General features: G+C 45.8%; 1 protein-coding gene across 1 annotated transcript in view; it reads right to left on the reverse strand.

Annotated features, from left to right (window-relative positions):
- Nucleotides 1-7,403: 7,403 nt before the first annotated feature.
- Nucleotides 7,404-15,022, reverse strand: part of LOC8042861 (protein 5NUC-like) — a 97,448-nt gene continuing 89,829 nt past the window's right edge. The window contains exon 9 of the mRNA XM_040207091.1: nt 7,404-7,552. Within this exon, the coding sequence (XP_040063025.1) occupies nt 7,404-7,552 (149 nt within the window). The remainder of the gene's footprint in view (nt 7,553-15,022) is intronic.

The following is a 15,022-nucleotide window of genomic DNA, read 5'->3' on the forward strand; positions in this document are numbered from 1 at the left end:
AATTTCCATAGTGCATAAAAGCATGGAATTGCACGTGCTTGTACCAGCAGAGGAAGTTGAAGTGTCCTCACTCTGGGTTGTGAAAAAATTCCACGAGGCGATGACGCCCAAACTTCTTGCCGCTCATATGCCGCCAATGTTGATGATAGCCACGCGCTGAGGTTGGCAAAGCACAGGACATGCGCTGAGTTCCAAAGATTGTTAGGGTTCGGCTATTGTCGTTATTGCCGCGATTGGACACGAGCAACAACCCGAATGATTATCGAGCTATTGATTATTACTAGCTAAAATCGAGTGTTCATGCAATGCTCGGGTTCAACCTATGAGCCGCATTCAAATATCATCGCTGGGGACCATGCCGACCCCGCGACCCCCACGCTACCTGCTCAAGTTTTGCGAAGGCGAGACTGAAATAAAACGCGCGTCTTTGTTTTTGAAATTACACCGCGGTGTAATTTCAAAAACAAAGACGCGCGGAGTCTCGGACGGAACTCCATCGAAGAAGAGACCTCTTTGTCGCGCGCGGCAAAGAGGTCTCTTCTTTTATGGAGTTCCGTGCGAGTATACTTGGCTGATTGGGTCCCACTGATGCTTGTAAACTCGTGTAAAAGGAAAACCATTCCAATTGAATATCGTTGAAGCGCCCTTTTATAAGCAAACCACAATGTTGGCTAAGCATATTTTTTTTTTATACATGCTGTTTGATTCTACAGAATTAGAAAAAAGGCGGCGAGGGTTAGACAAGTACCTCGTTCACCGTGTATTTATCAAGCTCGTCGAACATTAGCTGTGAAAATTATTTTCATGGGAAGTTATTCAATTCTTTAAAATTTCTTCATTACTTCCAATAATTTTGAACAATTACAAGAATAACGGCTCTAGATTTTCGTTGCAGTCGTCGATTTGCGAGGCATGCCATTTAGGGGAAGCGAAATTTGAATGGGAATTTTGCAGGTACCTTTTCGGTTGCTGCATAACTCAATTCATGTGTGATTAGTGATGCCACTCGACATGTTAGCAAGAGGGTCACCTGTGCTACAAGTCGACATCGTGACCAATTTGTATAAACTGGCCCGGGCATGTACTCTATGAATCTAGCGGCAATTCTAGTCAAACAAATTCATGAACGGAGTCAACATTTTAAACGGAAGCAATTTAGTGTTGTTGTTGTTTTTTTTGTTGTGGTTAAGTTGCTGGATGTGAACGACAAATCCTAATATTTTCCGCAATGTTTCTTTTACTTAATTTTTGTTCCTCAAAATTACAATATTGTAAACTGCTAGAGCGGTTGATTATTTGCGAAGTAGCTTCTAAACAATCGCATCCGCCTCAATGCCAGCAAAGAAAACTTGAATTCCATTAAATCTACAGATCTAAACAAGGATCGACAATAATCATACGATGAAACATATCTAGATTTAGCAAGTTCAAAAATATACATATTTCCGTCGTCATCGTTGCCTCCACCACCACCATCATCACCATCACCATTATCATAGGTAGAGGCCTCATAACAGCCTCAGCCCAGGGCCCCCAAATGCCTTAATCCGACACTGGGCGCCCCCATAAAGGATACTCTGCCGACATAGTGACAACATAATTAAAACAACGTCAATTTTTCAAGCGTCATTGTGAAGAGGGCATAATGCGCTCTTTTCGCGCGCAATTCTTATATCAAGCGATAGAACGCAAAAGTTGATGAATTAATATGTCAAAAGCCATTGCTTTTTCGCAAATTCTTTTAGTTCGCCTGGCCTGTGATAGTAATTGCCGTCGATACTTCAGTTATAACATGCCCTATAGAACCAGTTACCCAATCAATCAATCAACCAATCTTCTATTTCACATGAATAGTTGATGTAGGCTGCAGGGGAAAAATGTAAAAAAAATATTTGACTTGACAAGTCTCCTGCAGCCTTACAATTTGGCACACGGCGACAGCCTTTAACTTAATTAAGAATTTTTAGTTAATTATTCAATTAACCGTGACGAATATTCTCTCATCCAATGTCCGCCGAGCCTGATAAATTCAGGGCGAAAACAGAACTCGCCTAACCCTTACTTCCTTTAAAAAAATAAAAAAAAATATTAGAAATAAAATGAACTTTCTGCATATTCGTAAAACGGAATTAAAGATGATCATTTTGATATATCTTCACTTTTTTATATTAAATATATCGTTGTAGAATATTTATGTGAATCTGGCCCTAAGATGTTTTTACTTGACGTGATTCGCAGCTTTTTGTGCATAGAAATATTTAATTTTAATTTTCAATATATTCCTTGAGGAATGAAAAAGAAAAAATTTATCGCGTGGAAGTTTCGTTACGAAATCGACGGTTGTGCAAATTACCACAGTGAGACAATAGCAATTTTATATCTCCGGAACGAAATTGTCAAGGGTCTTCACATATAGATGAATGATCATCCTAAGCACATGTCTTTCACATGTAGATATATTTTACATAAATATAAAATACTGTAAACGACAGAATTTTCACGTGGACCTAATTTTCGCGAATTTCGTGAACCGCCGCCGATCCGCGAACAATAGGTTCCGCGAACAATTCGGGAAAATTTTCATCACCTTGAAAGCGGCATTGAGACACCGGGGAAACACGCGTCCAAAAAGCATAACGATATCATTATACGCGATATGTGAATATGATATGCAAAGTATCCTAAATTAAATAACGCCATAAGTCGGAAGTCAGCTCACCTCAAGAAGTTTATTTGGTACCTTCAGACAATTCCTGCCAGAGTATAGCCGAATCGGATCGTGTTTCTGCGGTTCTCGAGATCCGCATACTCTTCAATCAGCCATGCTGCGTGAACGGGCTTCATAACACTTGCACTCAAGTCGATCTTAACGTCAGCTGCACTTTGTCCTTTCTCTACCACCTCTTGTACACATCCGGCATACCACTGGGTAAAGCGGTTCATCATGGCAGTCTTGAACACATAGTTAATGTTTAGATCGTTCGGTTGCAGGAGTCGCGTGCAGCTTGCCGGGACGAAGACGTACTCAATGTTGTTTGCAGCTAGTTTCTGCAGAAGACTCTTCGTACGATGTGCAGCGAAGATGTCAAAAATGCGAGGTGCATGTTGACTGGCACCACCCACACGACTCCTGCATATCTCCACGTACGGAAGGGGAACAGTGTCGACAAATCGCAGCATTGTGGTTTCGTTGCTTCAGTGGTTGTCACTGTGCCACACGTCCCAGTCATTTGGAAACATGACCTTGGCATGGCCCCTGTCTGTTTTGCCTGCATATAACACTTGAGGCGGCAAGAGTTTGCAAGAAAGCGTCGTGGTCATCAAAACGGTGACTTCCCTTTTGTCGTCCAAGCCAACCACCCCAACTTGCTTGGAACCTCAGGCCTCCATCGTCCACTTCCTGGCCGGAACCAGCTTGACACCTGTTTGGTCCCAGTTGAGCACCAAGTCGTCGGGAATACTGAAATGGTTTCTCTTCTCGTCGATAGTCTGCAGGAACTTCTTCTTGGCATCCTCGAAATCGTTTGGAAAATTTTGCGCAGTCTTCGTGGCCTTACGCTTGACGAATCCAATCCTGTTCAGGAAAGATCTTGCCCAGGGTCTGTCGAGAACGAGAGTCCCGCCAAACTCTGGCAAGAGTGTGGGCTTGGTCGCCCGCACAATGCCCAGTGCAGCAGCGATGCAAATCCTGGAGTTTACAACCCCGCCCACTTCACTGAGCTCCACAATGTACGCCCGTACGTCAACATCCAAGTTTCCAAGCAGAGGCTTGACACCTCGAAGTTTACCAGGCAAGGTAGCCAGCTCTTTTGAATGACAGAACTTGCAGGCTTGGATATAGGATGTCTTCATCCCCCTGACGGTGCTCTCGTTGAGAAGCTTTTCCCTTCCACCGGAAAACTTCCTCACTGCAGCAATTGTCCCATTTTCCGCAGCATATTTTCCAATCTTACATCTAAGTTCGTCATTGTAAGCAGAGTAGGGCCCTCGTTTCCGCTTTCGGGAGTCCACGGCGGTAGAAGCGGCAATAACACTTTGATTGGTCGACGTAAAAGAACGCTTATCACGTGTGGTCTTGCATACCTGTGGGTCAGGCAGTCCCGCCATATGATGATCCTCTGCATTCTCGACCGCTGGCTTGAAGTAACGTAGTAAGGACATCGCGGGACAGCAGATTGACGGGCACAAGAAAACGTACCGCACTGACACAGAGTGTGCTGGCGTCGACGACCACGGTACGCAGCCAAGTTTGATTGGCCCCTAAACCTACTTTGACTTTGAGTCGGTTTATGTACAATCGTTGGACCCCATCGCCCTTTGTCGCTGCCTTCCATGCGCCACCCACACGACTCCTGCACCCACACGACTCAGTGTGTGACCTCGAAAAGTGAACCCAAGAAAGGTTAAGGGGTGTGTGACCCAGTTAGTATGGAGTGGACCCTTAACTTATTTACACACACTGGTTTGACCCTATTGCCCTTGGCGGTTGTCCTTTCATGCAGAGTGTGTGACCTCGAAAAGTGAACTCGAGAAAGGTTCACATCCAAGAAAACCGACGTGAACACTAACCCAGCCTTTGTCGGCGTCTCGAAGGTGCGGGTAACGGCAGCGACTTCCGGACCATTAGTCACACAACCTACCGCCGTTTTACCTTTCCTAGATTTTGACTGATTGACTGAAGCCGCATAATCCTAGAAAGATGGAAAGGCAACCGGGCCGGAAAGGGGGGGGGGGGGGGGGGGGGGTCTGGTGTCCGTCTGGATTCGCGAAAATTAGAACCCGCAAATAATTTTAATTTTTCAACTTTGGCCCGATTCGCGAAAATTTGAGCCCGCGGAAATTCCGTCGTTTCCAGTATATGATCTGCTCCATCACTTTATGAACTGATGTGAAAACACCCTACTGGTGGCATGCGCGAATGGGGCGCTTCTCTAGCTATCATCATCACCGTTTGTGACGTTGCTTTTTTCACGCCTGCTCCACGCGTTTTTTAATGCGAAAGCATTAACTGCCCCATGGAGCGAGCCGACGTCATGAGCTTTGAAGCCGCACCAAACGGCACCTTAAATCTTTTCTCCAAGTGAAGCAAGCTTCCAACTATAAAATCACGCGAAAAGCCTAGCTAAACGGCACCTAGATTCCCCGATCCCAAAGAAGCGGAGTAAAGCTGATGGATTTCAGCTTCGGTCCCCTTGGCTGGCGCGCGTCGACGAGGCTCCCATTGGTCGCTGCGCGTCGGTTTCAACGACCACCACCCCATGGCGCTGCGTGTCCGCGAGGCGGCGACTCCACCGCTCCGTGCCCAAGATCAGCAGTCAACATTTTAAACGGAAGCAATTTAGTGTGTGTTTTTTGTGGTTAAGTTGCTGGATGTGAACGACAAACCCTAATATTTTCCGCAATGTTTCTTTTATTTCATTTTCGTACCTCAAAATTACAATATTGTAAACTGCTAGAGCGGTTGATTATATGCGAAATAGCTTCTAAACAATCGCATCCTCGTCAATGCCAGCAAGGAAAACTTGAATTCCATTAAATCTACGGATCTAAACAAGGATCGACAATAATCATACGATGAAACATATATAGATTTAACAAGTTCAGAAATATACATATTCCCGTCATCATCGTTACCTCCACCACCACCATCATCACCACCACCATTATCATAGGTAGAGGCCTCATAACAGCCTCAGCCCAGGGCCCCCAAATGCCTTAATCCGACACTGGGCGCCACGCCGCAGATGAAAGAAGGGAGCGGAAGAGCGGCGTGCATGCTTTCGCATTCACAACTCATAAGAAGTGCCTAGGTGTACCTCGAGCCTTTTTAATGGCATTACATTTTATAATGTCTTTTTAATTGCTTACCACGGCATATGCTTACCACGGCATATCCGTGGTAAGCAATTACATTGGGTGCTGAAATGTCCAAGCTCCGGGATGATGGTATACGGTTCTCTACAGCAGCACTAAAGCGTTCGACGATAAACGTAGGGTATCTAAAGTTTTACCTAAGTACAGAACCTACCAGTGGAAACAGAATGTAATTTCTATGTCATTCGAACCAGCAGATACTGTGGAAGGAATGGCTTACGAAGCCGTAAAAGGGAAGGCGAACTCGAAAACCTACCGCGTATGCGGTGCATACTTCAATTAAAGCGACTTCTCGTATCCCTGTGGTTCCACTTTGTTCTTTGAGTGCTGCGCCTTATTAGTACCCAGTGTTTCCTTTTTTTCTTTTTTTTTTCTTTTTGCAAATATGTTTACTTGAAAGGACTGACTCGAAAATGCGGTGGGTGGCTGCTAGTGTCGTTTCATCTAAATGCCTGCTTATTCACCCTTTCGACACAAAACGTGCGAAACCACCTGCTCAGTTCACACTTATATGGTCTTGTGAGTCGGTAACACTTCGACATCTCGAAATTAGTTATAAATTTATTTTATATGGAATACGATCATTTTGTGTTTGCTTTTGTGGACCCATCGAATATTTGTGCGTAATTTTACTTGCACTTCACAGCGATAATTTTGAAATTATAATGCACCCCTAATGAAAGCTGTAGAAAACCAATTAACGAACTGCCCTAATTTGAGTGACCAAACCCGGCAATGAAACAAAAGTTATGGGAATTAAAGTTTTTCCTCTGAACAGAAGTCGCAATATAGCAATCTCCTTTGCCACACAGTCAGTAAAAGAAAAAATACCTAAAAAAACGATTACGGTATTACATGAACACTCGCCAGCAACTGGGCAATCAGGACTGCAGCGTTGGTAGCGGCAAGCTTCATATAACCTCAAACGTGTGATGCACGAGGCAGCTTAACAAGATGCCCGTGTCGTGCACAGCTAGAATGACGCCACATCTTATACGCTAGTGACGGCAAAATCAAATTTGTGTACAGTAGTCTCTACCAATCCAAAGGAAAAAGAATCAGAGACGCCGTGACGTACGCCGTGCAAGCTCTCATGTCAAGCTTCAGGCTCGCTCTTGAATATTTTAAAGACTGTGTCTCTTGAAAGTGACTTAGACACTGCAATTCATTAGAAAAACGCGGAGTACAATTCATACATGCTTTTTTAAATTAAATTAACAGTTATCAATTGTCATCAAATCGAACCAACATAGCCACTCCGTGCAATTACTTGGTGCGTCGTCTGCTCAAATCACAAAAGAAATCCCTCTAGGTGGCACCAAGTGACATCTCGTCGCCAAAAGTATGAAGAGCATGAAAATTCTGCACACACGTCGTAAAACCAAACAAACATTTTCAGACTAACAATTAACTCTGTACACTTTGCCGAGGCAAGGTTATAATTATTTATAGTCTCCTTTTTAACGTTTCCCCCCAAAAATTGGTTCCAAATCTTGTTTTAATATTCCGAAGAGCAAGAGGTCTGCGCCCTAGATCTTCAAGGTGCCTGGATACAGGCCGCCTGATGTTGCGTTAGAGGGCCTTCTGTTGTTGTGCATTTTTATGCGTCCTTCCTCCGGTGTTTTTATTGGCGATAACTTCCGTAAGTAGTCGGTAAAAACTTCCACGTCCATTAGCCCTGCATATGAACCAAGTCAAGTATAGGTTATAAAGGCGCAACGAAGAAAATTGGTAATGGTAGCGTCTACTGATTGACTACACACAAAGGCAGTTAAAATATCCTCTCTTAAAAATAAAACTGGCGGCATCACGCCTTTGAAAGACAACGGGAACGCACCATATCCAATTTTACCCACGAGAGTTTTGGAGTCTTTTATTAATATTGTAACTAGGAGAGCCCCGACATTCTCGTGTTACACAACTTTCATGTCGGCGATCCAGTTTACATAAATATGTTGAATCTCTTCAGATGGTGTTTCTGTTTGGCTAAGAGGTTTCTATGGCCATGAAACACTTAGTTATACTAAACCACCCCAAAAAGTATTTTTTTATGCGCTGAGTGAAGACGCCAAAAAAAAAAAAAGAAGTGATTTATAAGCGCTTTATGTATTAATAGAATGTTTTCGTGGATTGTTTCGGCCGTCCTGCTACGCTATACGCTAAAGTTGCGCCACTACTGCGCATGCGCGCTTCTAGCGGATAGCTAGCAAAGCCGCGGAAGGTAGCGGAGGCGCGACATTTTAAGAAAGTTGCGTAGCACGCGCGCAGCGCGGCGTGACAGCGTGGGTGTCGCGAGAACGAGTCTTAACGAGATTAGGGAAAGCCGGCGACAGGGAAACAATTCAAGATGTCCGCAAAGCGGGCATGTGCCCGCTTCGCGATCGCGCTTCTTATGAGCAGATGATATCTTGCTGCTGTGGGAAGTAACCGCGACTAATCCGTTTCCTGGACTGTGACAGAGAGCAATTTAATAAATACATGGTAAATGCAGACACGAAACAGAAAACTAAAGAAAAACCTTCGCAATTTGTGTTGTGCTCGAAAGATGCGACCTCTTGCTCGGTCACTTTCGTCGTGACGACTACTAAGAATACCTTTAAACCTCTATTTCACGTAAGCTAGTGTTCAAAATACATAGTTATTATAATGTACGCTAAAGGTTCAACTGGCGCTAGTGTCATACGACTTCCGGGATGCGAATTGAAGCAGACAGCAACCAATCTACTTTTGTGGTGCTCCTGTGCATTCCTATGGGAAAACGCGCGTGTATTTTGTCTCTTCACCTGAAAATAACATAGTACACGTTTATCATTTGGGTCGTACCGAATAGTATGTACCTTTATTAATACTGTAAAAATGCAATTGCTTTAGTTAGCGCATTTTGTATCACTCAACGATGCTTAACTTCGATGTATTCGAGGCCCAAACCACTTTTTCAAAGTAGGTGTGTAAAAACAAGCGACGATTCTAAGCAAAATAACAATTGAAAAAAAAAAATATTGTGCGTGTTCAAGGGTCTTTACCATTCCGTTGACGCTTATATATTGCAAATAGGTCGGTCCTGTCACTATATAAAGATGACCGCGTCTTGCAACTTTACGAGCGGTTCAAAACGTTCAAAACGTACAGAGTAAAGTACGTGGGCTATGAAATATGTCTATATTTTTTTTCTATGCTGGGCAGCTTTTATGAGGAACATGTTCTCAAAGATCTCGAAGTTGCGGGTGATGGTTTGAACGTAGAACAAGCATCTTCTCAAAGCGTAAAGAATAAACCAGTACTTATTACAAATCGGATTATATTACGTGGCGTTCAATTAATTTTGATCGTACATGCACAGGGAGTTATTGATCCAGTGTTGCTGCGTAGCTCATGCCGTCTTTCTCGGTTTTCCAGATCTCCTCCGTTTGTTTGGCACGTATATCCCCACGCTGAAAAGCGCCGATGTCGTGTCCGAGCTAACAATGTCCGACAGTGCACATAACGACATGTACGAATCCGTTTTAGCAACGCTTTTAATGTAATAAATTGGAAAGAAAAACGCCGTAACTGACCAATTCATTCGTCTGCCTGACTGAGAAATGTTCCATGCTACCTTGTACGTACAAATTGTTCGGAATATTCGCTCTTATAATTGAGCGAAGGGAGAAAATGCTCTCGCTTATTTTCATACAAGTACATTAAAAAAAAAAGTCAATTTTCGACTGTTTGCTGTCTGCCTCAATCTGCCACAAAACACTAGCGCCATTTTACCTCTAGCGTACATTTTAATAACTTCCGAAATAGTCATTAGTGGCGTTGCGTTAGTCTCGTACCGCTATGAACCCTAGCGGTTTTCGACGTGTCTGGAACGCGTCTGCGACTGGTGTGTTTATCGCGTCCAAAAAAAGTGGTCCCTCGATTTCCGCCTGGTGACGTCATAGAAGTGTCATGCCGTCGTCGGTCGCGATCCTTGCGGTGTACCAGCAACGGTGCTGGGTCTGGCAGACGCCCCTTCTGCGGCAGGTCACTCTCTAGAGTGGCAGTTAGCCGAAGCTTCAGCATTTCTACGACCAACTGCCAGGATCGTGACATCCGACAGAAAGAGAGAGAGAGAGAATACTTTATTAATGGCAAAACAAATTAATTTTGATCCCCAGTCCGGGATGCCCTTTGGACGTTACGAGTTCTTATCGTGGATGGTTTTGATATGTTGTAGCAATCGTGGCCAATAGATGTCCTGACGTTCAAGAGGTAGAGTGACCCAGTGTTCCCAGGAGGAGGAGAGGGGAGCGTTGGAAGGGAAGGATATCTTGTTGAAATGCTTAGCTGTTCGCGGGCATGTCCAGTAGGTGTGCTCGGGAGTGGGATAGCCCTGTTTTTGGGTGATATGATGGAGAAAGACTTCTCAGCGGAGGGAGTTGGTCTGTGCCTTTCTAAGGAGGCTTGCGTCCTTTCGAGATGTGGCATGCGGGACGAGAGGTGGAGAGCGAGCGTTATGCCGCAGCGCGCGAAGACGGGAATTACGTCCTTGAAACTGCTGTCGTGTGAGAGCTTGAGTAGTAGGAGCCGATAGCAAGGGGCTGCCAGGACCCGGATCTTGATTAGGAAGTTTTCGTAGACCGCGCTGCCCCCTCCGCTAAGCGTTCCGCAACGAAGAAGTTGCTGCTGCGCCTGCGCGTTGATAGCCTTGACTGTGGAGTTCCCGCTATCGTAGCGTGTTGCGGAGGGCCTTGCGGGACGGCGAGAACGACCTACGAAAACTCCCTATTGTCTCGGGTTGCGGAATGAGCCGCTTCATTCCGAGCGATGCCTTGATGGCCTGGTATCCATTCTAAGAAAATATGGATGAGAGGATGGAGGTGTAGGTAGCGCTGCAGTTCTGCAGTTATGTGGGAGGAGGGGGGTAATGTGTGGAGCTCAATATCACACAGAGCTTTCTGGCGGTTTGTGCAAACTACGACATTGGTGATGGGGTTCTCGTGCAGCGTGATGGCTTCGAGAATTGCTTGTGCTTCAATTCAACTCAATTCAATTCATTTTATTTACTCCCATTTTTACATATGGGTGACGGAGACAGGGAAAAAAGCTGCAAAATGTGCAGCTTGACAAAGCCCCTGCCCCCTATCGGCAGATCGGCAGACAGGAAACGTTAACAGAAACATTTTAAAGAAACATTTTCTGCGCCTGCTGCCTTGTGGACATAGGTATGCTTGTGGGTGATCGTTTACGTTGTACAGTGGACGGCTGTGTATGCCGTCGTGCGTTCGTGGAAATCGGCATCGGTGTAGTATATGCCAGGCTCGTTTGTTCATAACGGATTGCTCTCATCTGGCGACGGGTAGAGTGGCGGACGGGGTCCATATATTTGGTTTTTGCCGCCACCGTGAGTCGGGGTATCATTTGCCAGGGTGGAAGCTGAGGGGGAGATGACACTGGGGGTACAGTGTGGCCTACTTTCTGAAGGAAGGCTCGTCCTTGTTCTTTGGTTCTGAGGTGGACATGCTGTGCTTCAAGGTGGACGAAGACTCTGTCTTGGATGTTTTTATGGAGGGCTGTGGCTTCTATGAGGTGATTGGGTGCCTGTTTGGGCACACCTAGTTCTGTTCGAGGACACCAGACGGAGTGCTGCTTCTAACGTCTTGCATCCTGTGGTTGACACACAGACGTACGGTAATGCGTACAGTACTCGGGTGTAGATTAGGGATTCCGTTATTTTTTGGAGGGCAGATTTAGTCATTCCCTCGTTCCGCGGGTAATGCGTTGGAGGATGTTCTTGATCTGACGTATAGTTTGAAGGGTATTGCGGAGCCATATTGTGTGCCGACTATCTTCTTGCCATAGGAAGCCGAAGACGCGGATACATGTCTTACGGGGTATGGGGTTGTTGTGGAGGCGAAGTTTGATAAGGTCTCGTTGTGTCCAACTTTGAGTTTAATTCGTTCGTCGATGATGTTGATATATTCAAACTTTTCGGGGGCACAAAATAGACCAATTCCGTTGGCATAAGTTTCGATTGTATCGAGAGCTTCTTGGAGTGCCGTTTCTTGTTCCCCAGGATTGCCTGTGTTACACCAGATAGTGATATCATCAGCGTATAATGCATGATGGATATAAAGAATGCGGTTGAGTTGGGAGGGGAGGTTCATCATGGCGATATTGTCACGGGTGGTGACCAAACAAAAAACAGGAAATAAACAGAAAGAAATAAACGTTTAATGTGGCGAACTTGTGCCAAAAAAATAAAGAAGGAAACAGAAGAAAGCAGAGCGTCGCGGGCGTCGAAGTCGGCGTGTCAGCAGAATCGAGCGCTAGGGCGAGACTGACTCGACAAGGTCGCGGGCGGCCTCTTATCTAGAGTGCGCCGCTATCTCGAAGATTCGGCGAAAGCGGTTCGAGCGTCGCGTGATCGGGGCGAGAATGAACACGCACTTTCTAGAAAACAAAAGCAGGGATAAATGATAGAAGTTACGTGCGGTACATGAATAAACGGGAACTTTCTGGAGGACCGTGACCGAGCGTTGCTTTCTCAGCCTTGCGCGCGGCAATATTGAATAACATCGGGGATACAATGGATCCCTGTGCCATGCCTTTAGTGATAAGAAAGTGATCTGATAGTTGTCCCTCACTGTCGAGTACACGATCGTCCGTTCTGTGAGAAAGGCTTGAACATAATTGTATAGTCGGCCGGAAACCCCGAGCTGCTGGAAGTTCCGCAGTACGCTGGCATATTCGACATTATCATATTCTGTTTTTATTTCGACTGCTACGATAGTACGCAACTGCGCCGCACTTGGGTATTCTTGAGTGGTAGCTTTTAACCAAAGCGCAAAATCTTGGGCACTCTTGTGTCGTCGGAAGCCTATTTGGGTTAATGGCAGGAGGTGAGGTGAGTGTGGTCAATGCGCCATTCAAGTCTGGTGAGTGCCATCTTTTCCATAACCTTTCCTATGCAGGAGGTCATGGAAATCGGACGGAGGTTTGCGATAATAATGGGGTCTTTTCCCGGCTTGGGCAGGCAAGGAACCTTAGCTTCCTTCCATTCTGAGGGGAGGATCCTTGTGCGCCAGGCTTGGTTGATATGTTGTAGGAGGTCCATAGTTGCCTGAGGAGAGAGGTTCCGGAGTGCGGTGTATGAAATGCTGTCCGGCTTAGGAGCTGTATTTCGCCGAAGTGTTCGAAGGGTTGCTTCGAGTTCTCTGAGGGTGAAGTTGGACTGAATGCCTTCGTGTGTTTCAGGGGCTTCTGGCTTTAGAGGGAGTGGCAGTTGGTTGTGTTCCGGATAGTAGGTATCCCGAAGTGCTTTTGGAAGTTGGTCTTCGGTGTAGTTGTTCATTTTGAGCGTGGCGAGGTGATTTCGTTGAGCAGTGTTCCCGAGGAGGGAACGGAGTTTGCTCCATATCCTCGTGTTGCGGAAATGCTGGGATAGATGTTCGCAATGCGAGAGCCATTGATCCGTGGTGATGTGTTGAGCATAGCTGGTGATTTCATAATTGAGGTCTTGAATGCTTTGGTGAAGATTGATGTTAATCTTCTACCTTTTCCACTTGCGGAGTAGGTTGTGCCGGCGCGTCCAGTGGGAGACCCGGTGAGTATTCACTGCACGGTAGTCTTCCGTGGAGTGGATATGTTTTGTGTAGACTTTGAAGAGATGCTGGAACGAAATTTTCATTTCAGAAAACAACGCGGAAGCGTTGTTTTCTGAACGGGCGCTACAAACCCGAAAGCATCACTCACAAAGCGATTTCTCCAACGGATGGTCGCATTTTTGGGAAAGAAGAGTGCGCTTGAATAAGGCCAAAAAAGCCCATGACGTCGTGATTCTCGTTTCCTCCTCTTCTCGTTTTGACTCCGCGAGGACGCGAAGAGAGAAGGAAGCACGGCCCCGTTTCTTCTCTTCCCCAACAAGTCTGCAAGAAACGCGACGTCGAGATTCTCACTCAATCGCATCCTAATTTTACAAAAATACGGCCATCCGTTCGAGATATTGCTTTACGAGTGATGTTTTGGGGTTTGTGGCGTCCCGTTGAACACTCCTGCTACCTTATCTTGTAAAATCCAAATTTTGGTTCAGCATCCCTTTAAGGATGTTCTGGAGGGAGAATAACCATTCCGGGTAGGATGATGTGTTTAGTGAGCTTTCCATGTCGAGGCGTGCTTTATGCCACTTAGTGATGTGGTTCTGTCTGATACGCCTGCGTAATGTACGCGTGAGGCCTATCAGCAAGGTGATTTTAATAACACAGTGGTCACTTCCGAGACATTTTTCGGTATTTGCTCAGTGTGGCTCGTCCGGGCCTTTGTACCACGTAAGGTCCGGGTTGGTATCGGCCTCTTTGCTGTTGCCAGCTCTCGTCGGAAGCGTGAAATCGTTGATAGAGGTGAAGGCTTCTTGTTGCATGAAACTCTCGAGTTTTCGGCCTCTTGGCTCGGTTCTATTGTAGTTAAAAGCTATGTTTCCTGTTATGAGGAGTCCCCTGTTATGAGAACGTGCTGGCCTGGAAAGTGCCAATGCTGCAGATACCGGTGCCAAGGAAGGAAATGCGTTGGGTTGTTTCGATGGCGATCAGTAGGTGTTGATGTGTATCTTGATGCCGTTAATGAGGCTTTTCGTGTGCACCCGTTCTATGTGGGAGGCGTTCATGTGTGTTGTGTCGTATTGAATTCTAGGGTGGTGCTTGCGCACATACTTTACTGTCATGCCCGACGCTTGTGGAGCAGGATGATACTGGTATGTTTTGCGGGGGAGGGATGGCTGACCGTAATGATCGTAGACAGGAAGAGAGAAAGTGCCATTTGTCTCCTGGAGAAGGATGATATCCGGTGGACAATCAGGGTGGAGAATGTATTGGGTGAAACTACTTTTTTTTCTTTCAGAAGCCGAGACAGTTCCACTACCATATCATGAGATAATCGGTAGCTGTGTGGTAGCTATTCATGGTTGTCCAAGGGCATTTCACTTAGTGTGGTTGGTGCACGTTTGCAGGAGAGACAGTCTATCGCCTCGTTAGCTGGCGGCTGATTTTTTGTGCAATGAGCTGCTGAAGCTGGGCAGTTAGTGCTGTTGATGTGCGGGTATCAAATCTATTATGAGTTTTTGTATGTGGTATACCATGTCATTGGTATTGTACTCCGGGGGCGAGAGTGTTGCAGGGCGTAGGAGGGGTGG

This window comes from Ixodes scapularis, unplaced genomic scaffold (genome assembly GCF_016920785.2).
Source record: "Ixodes scapularis isolate PalLabHiFi unplaced genomic scaffold, ASM1692078v2 PGA_scaffold2__306_contigs__length_199485367, whole genome shotgun sequence".
Lineage (NCBI taxonomy): Eukaryota > Metazoa > Arthropoda > Arachnida > Ixodida > Ixodidae > Ixodes > Ixodes scapularis.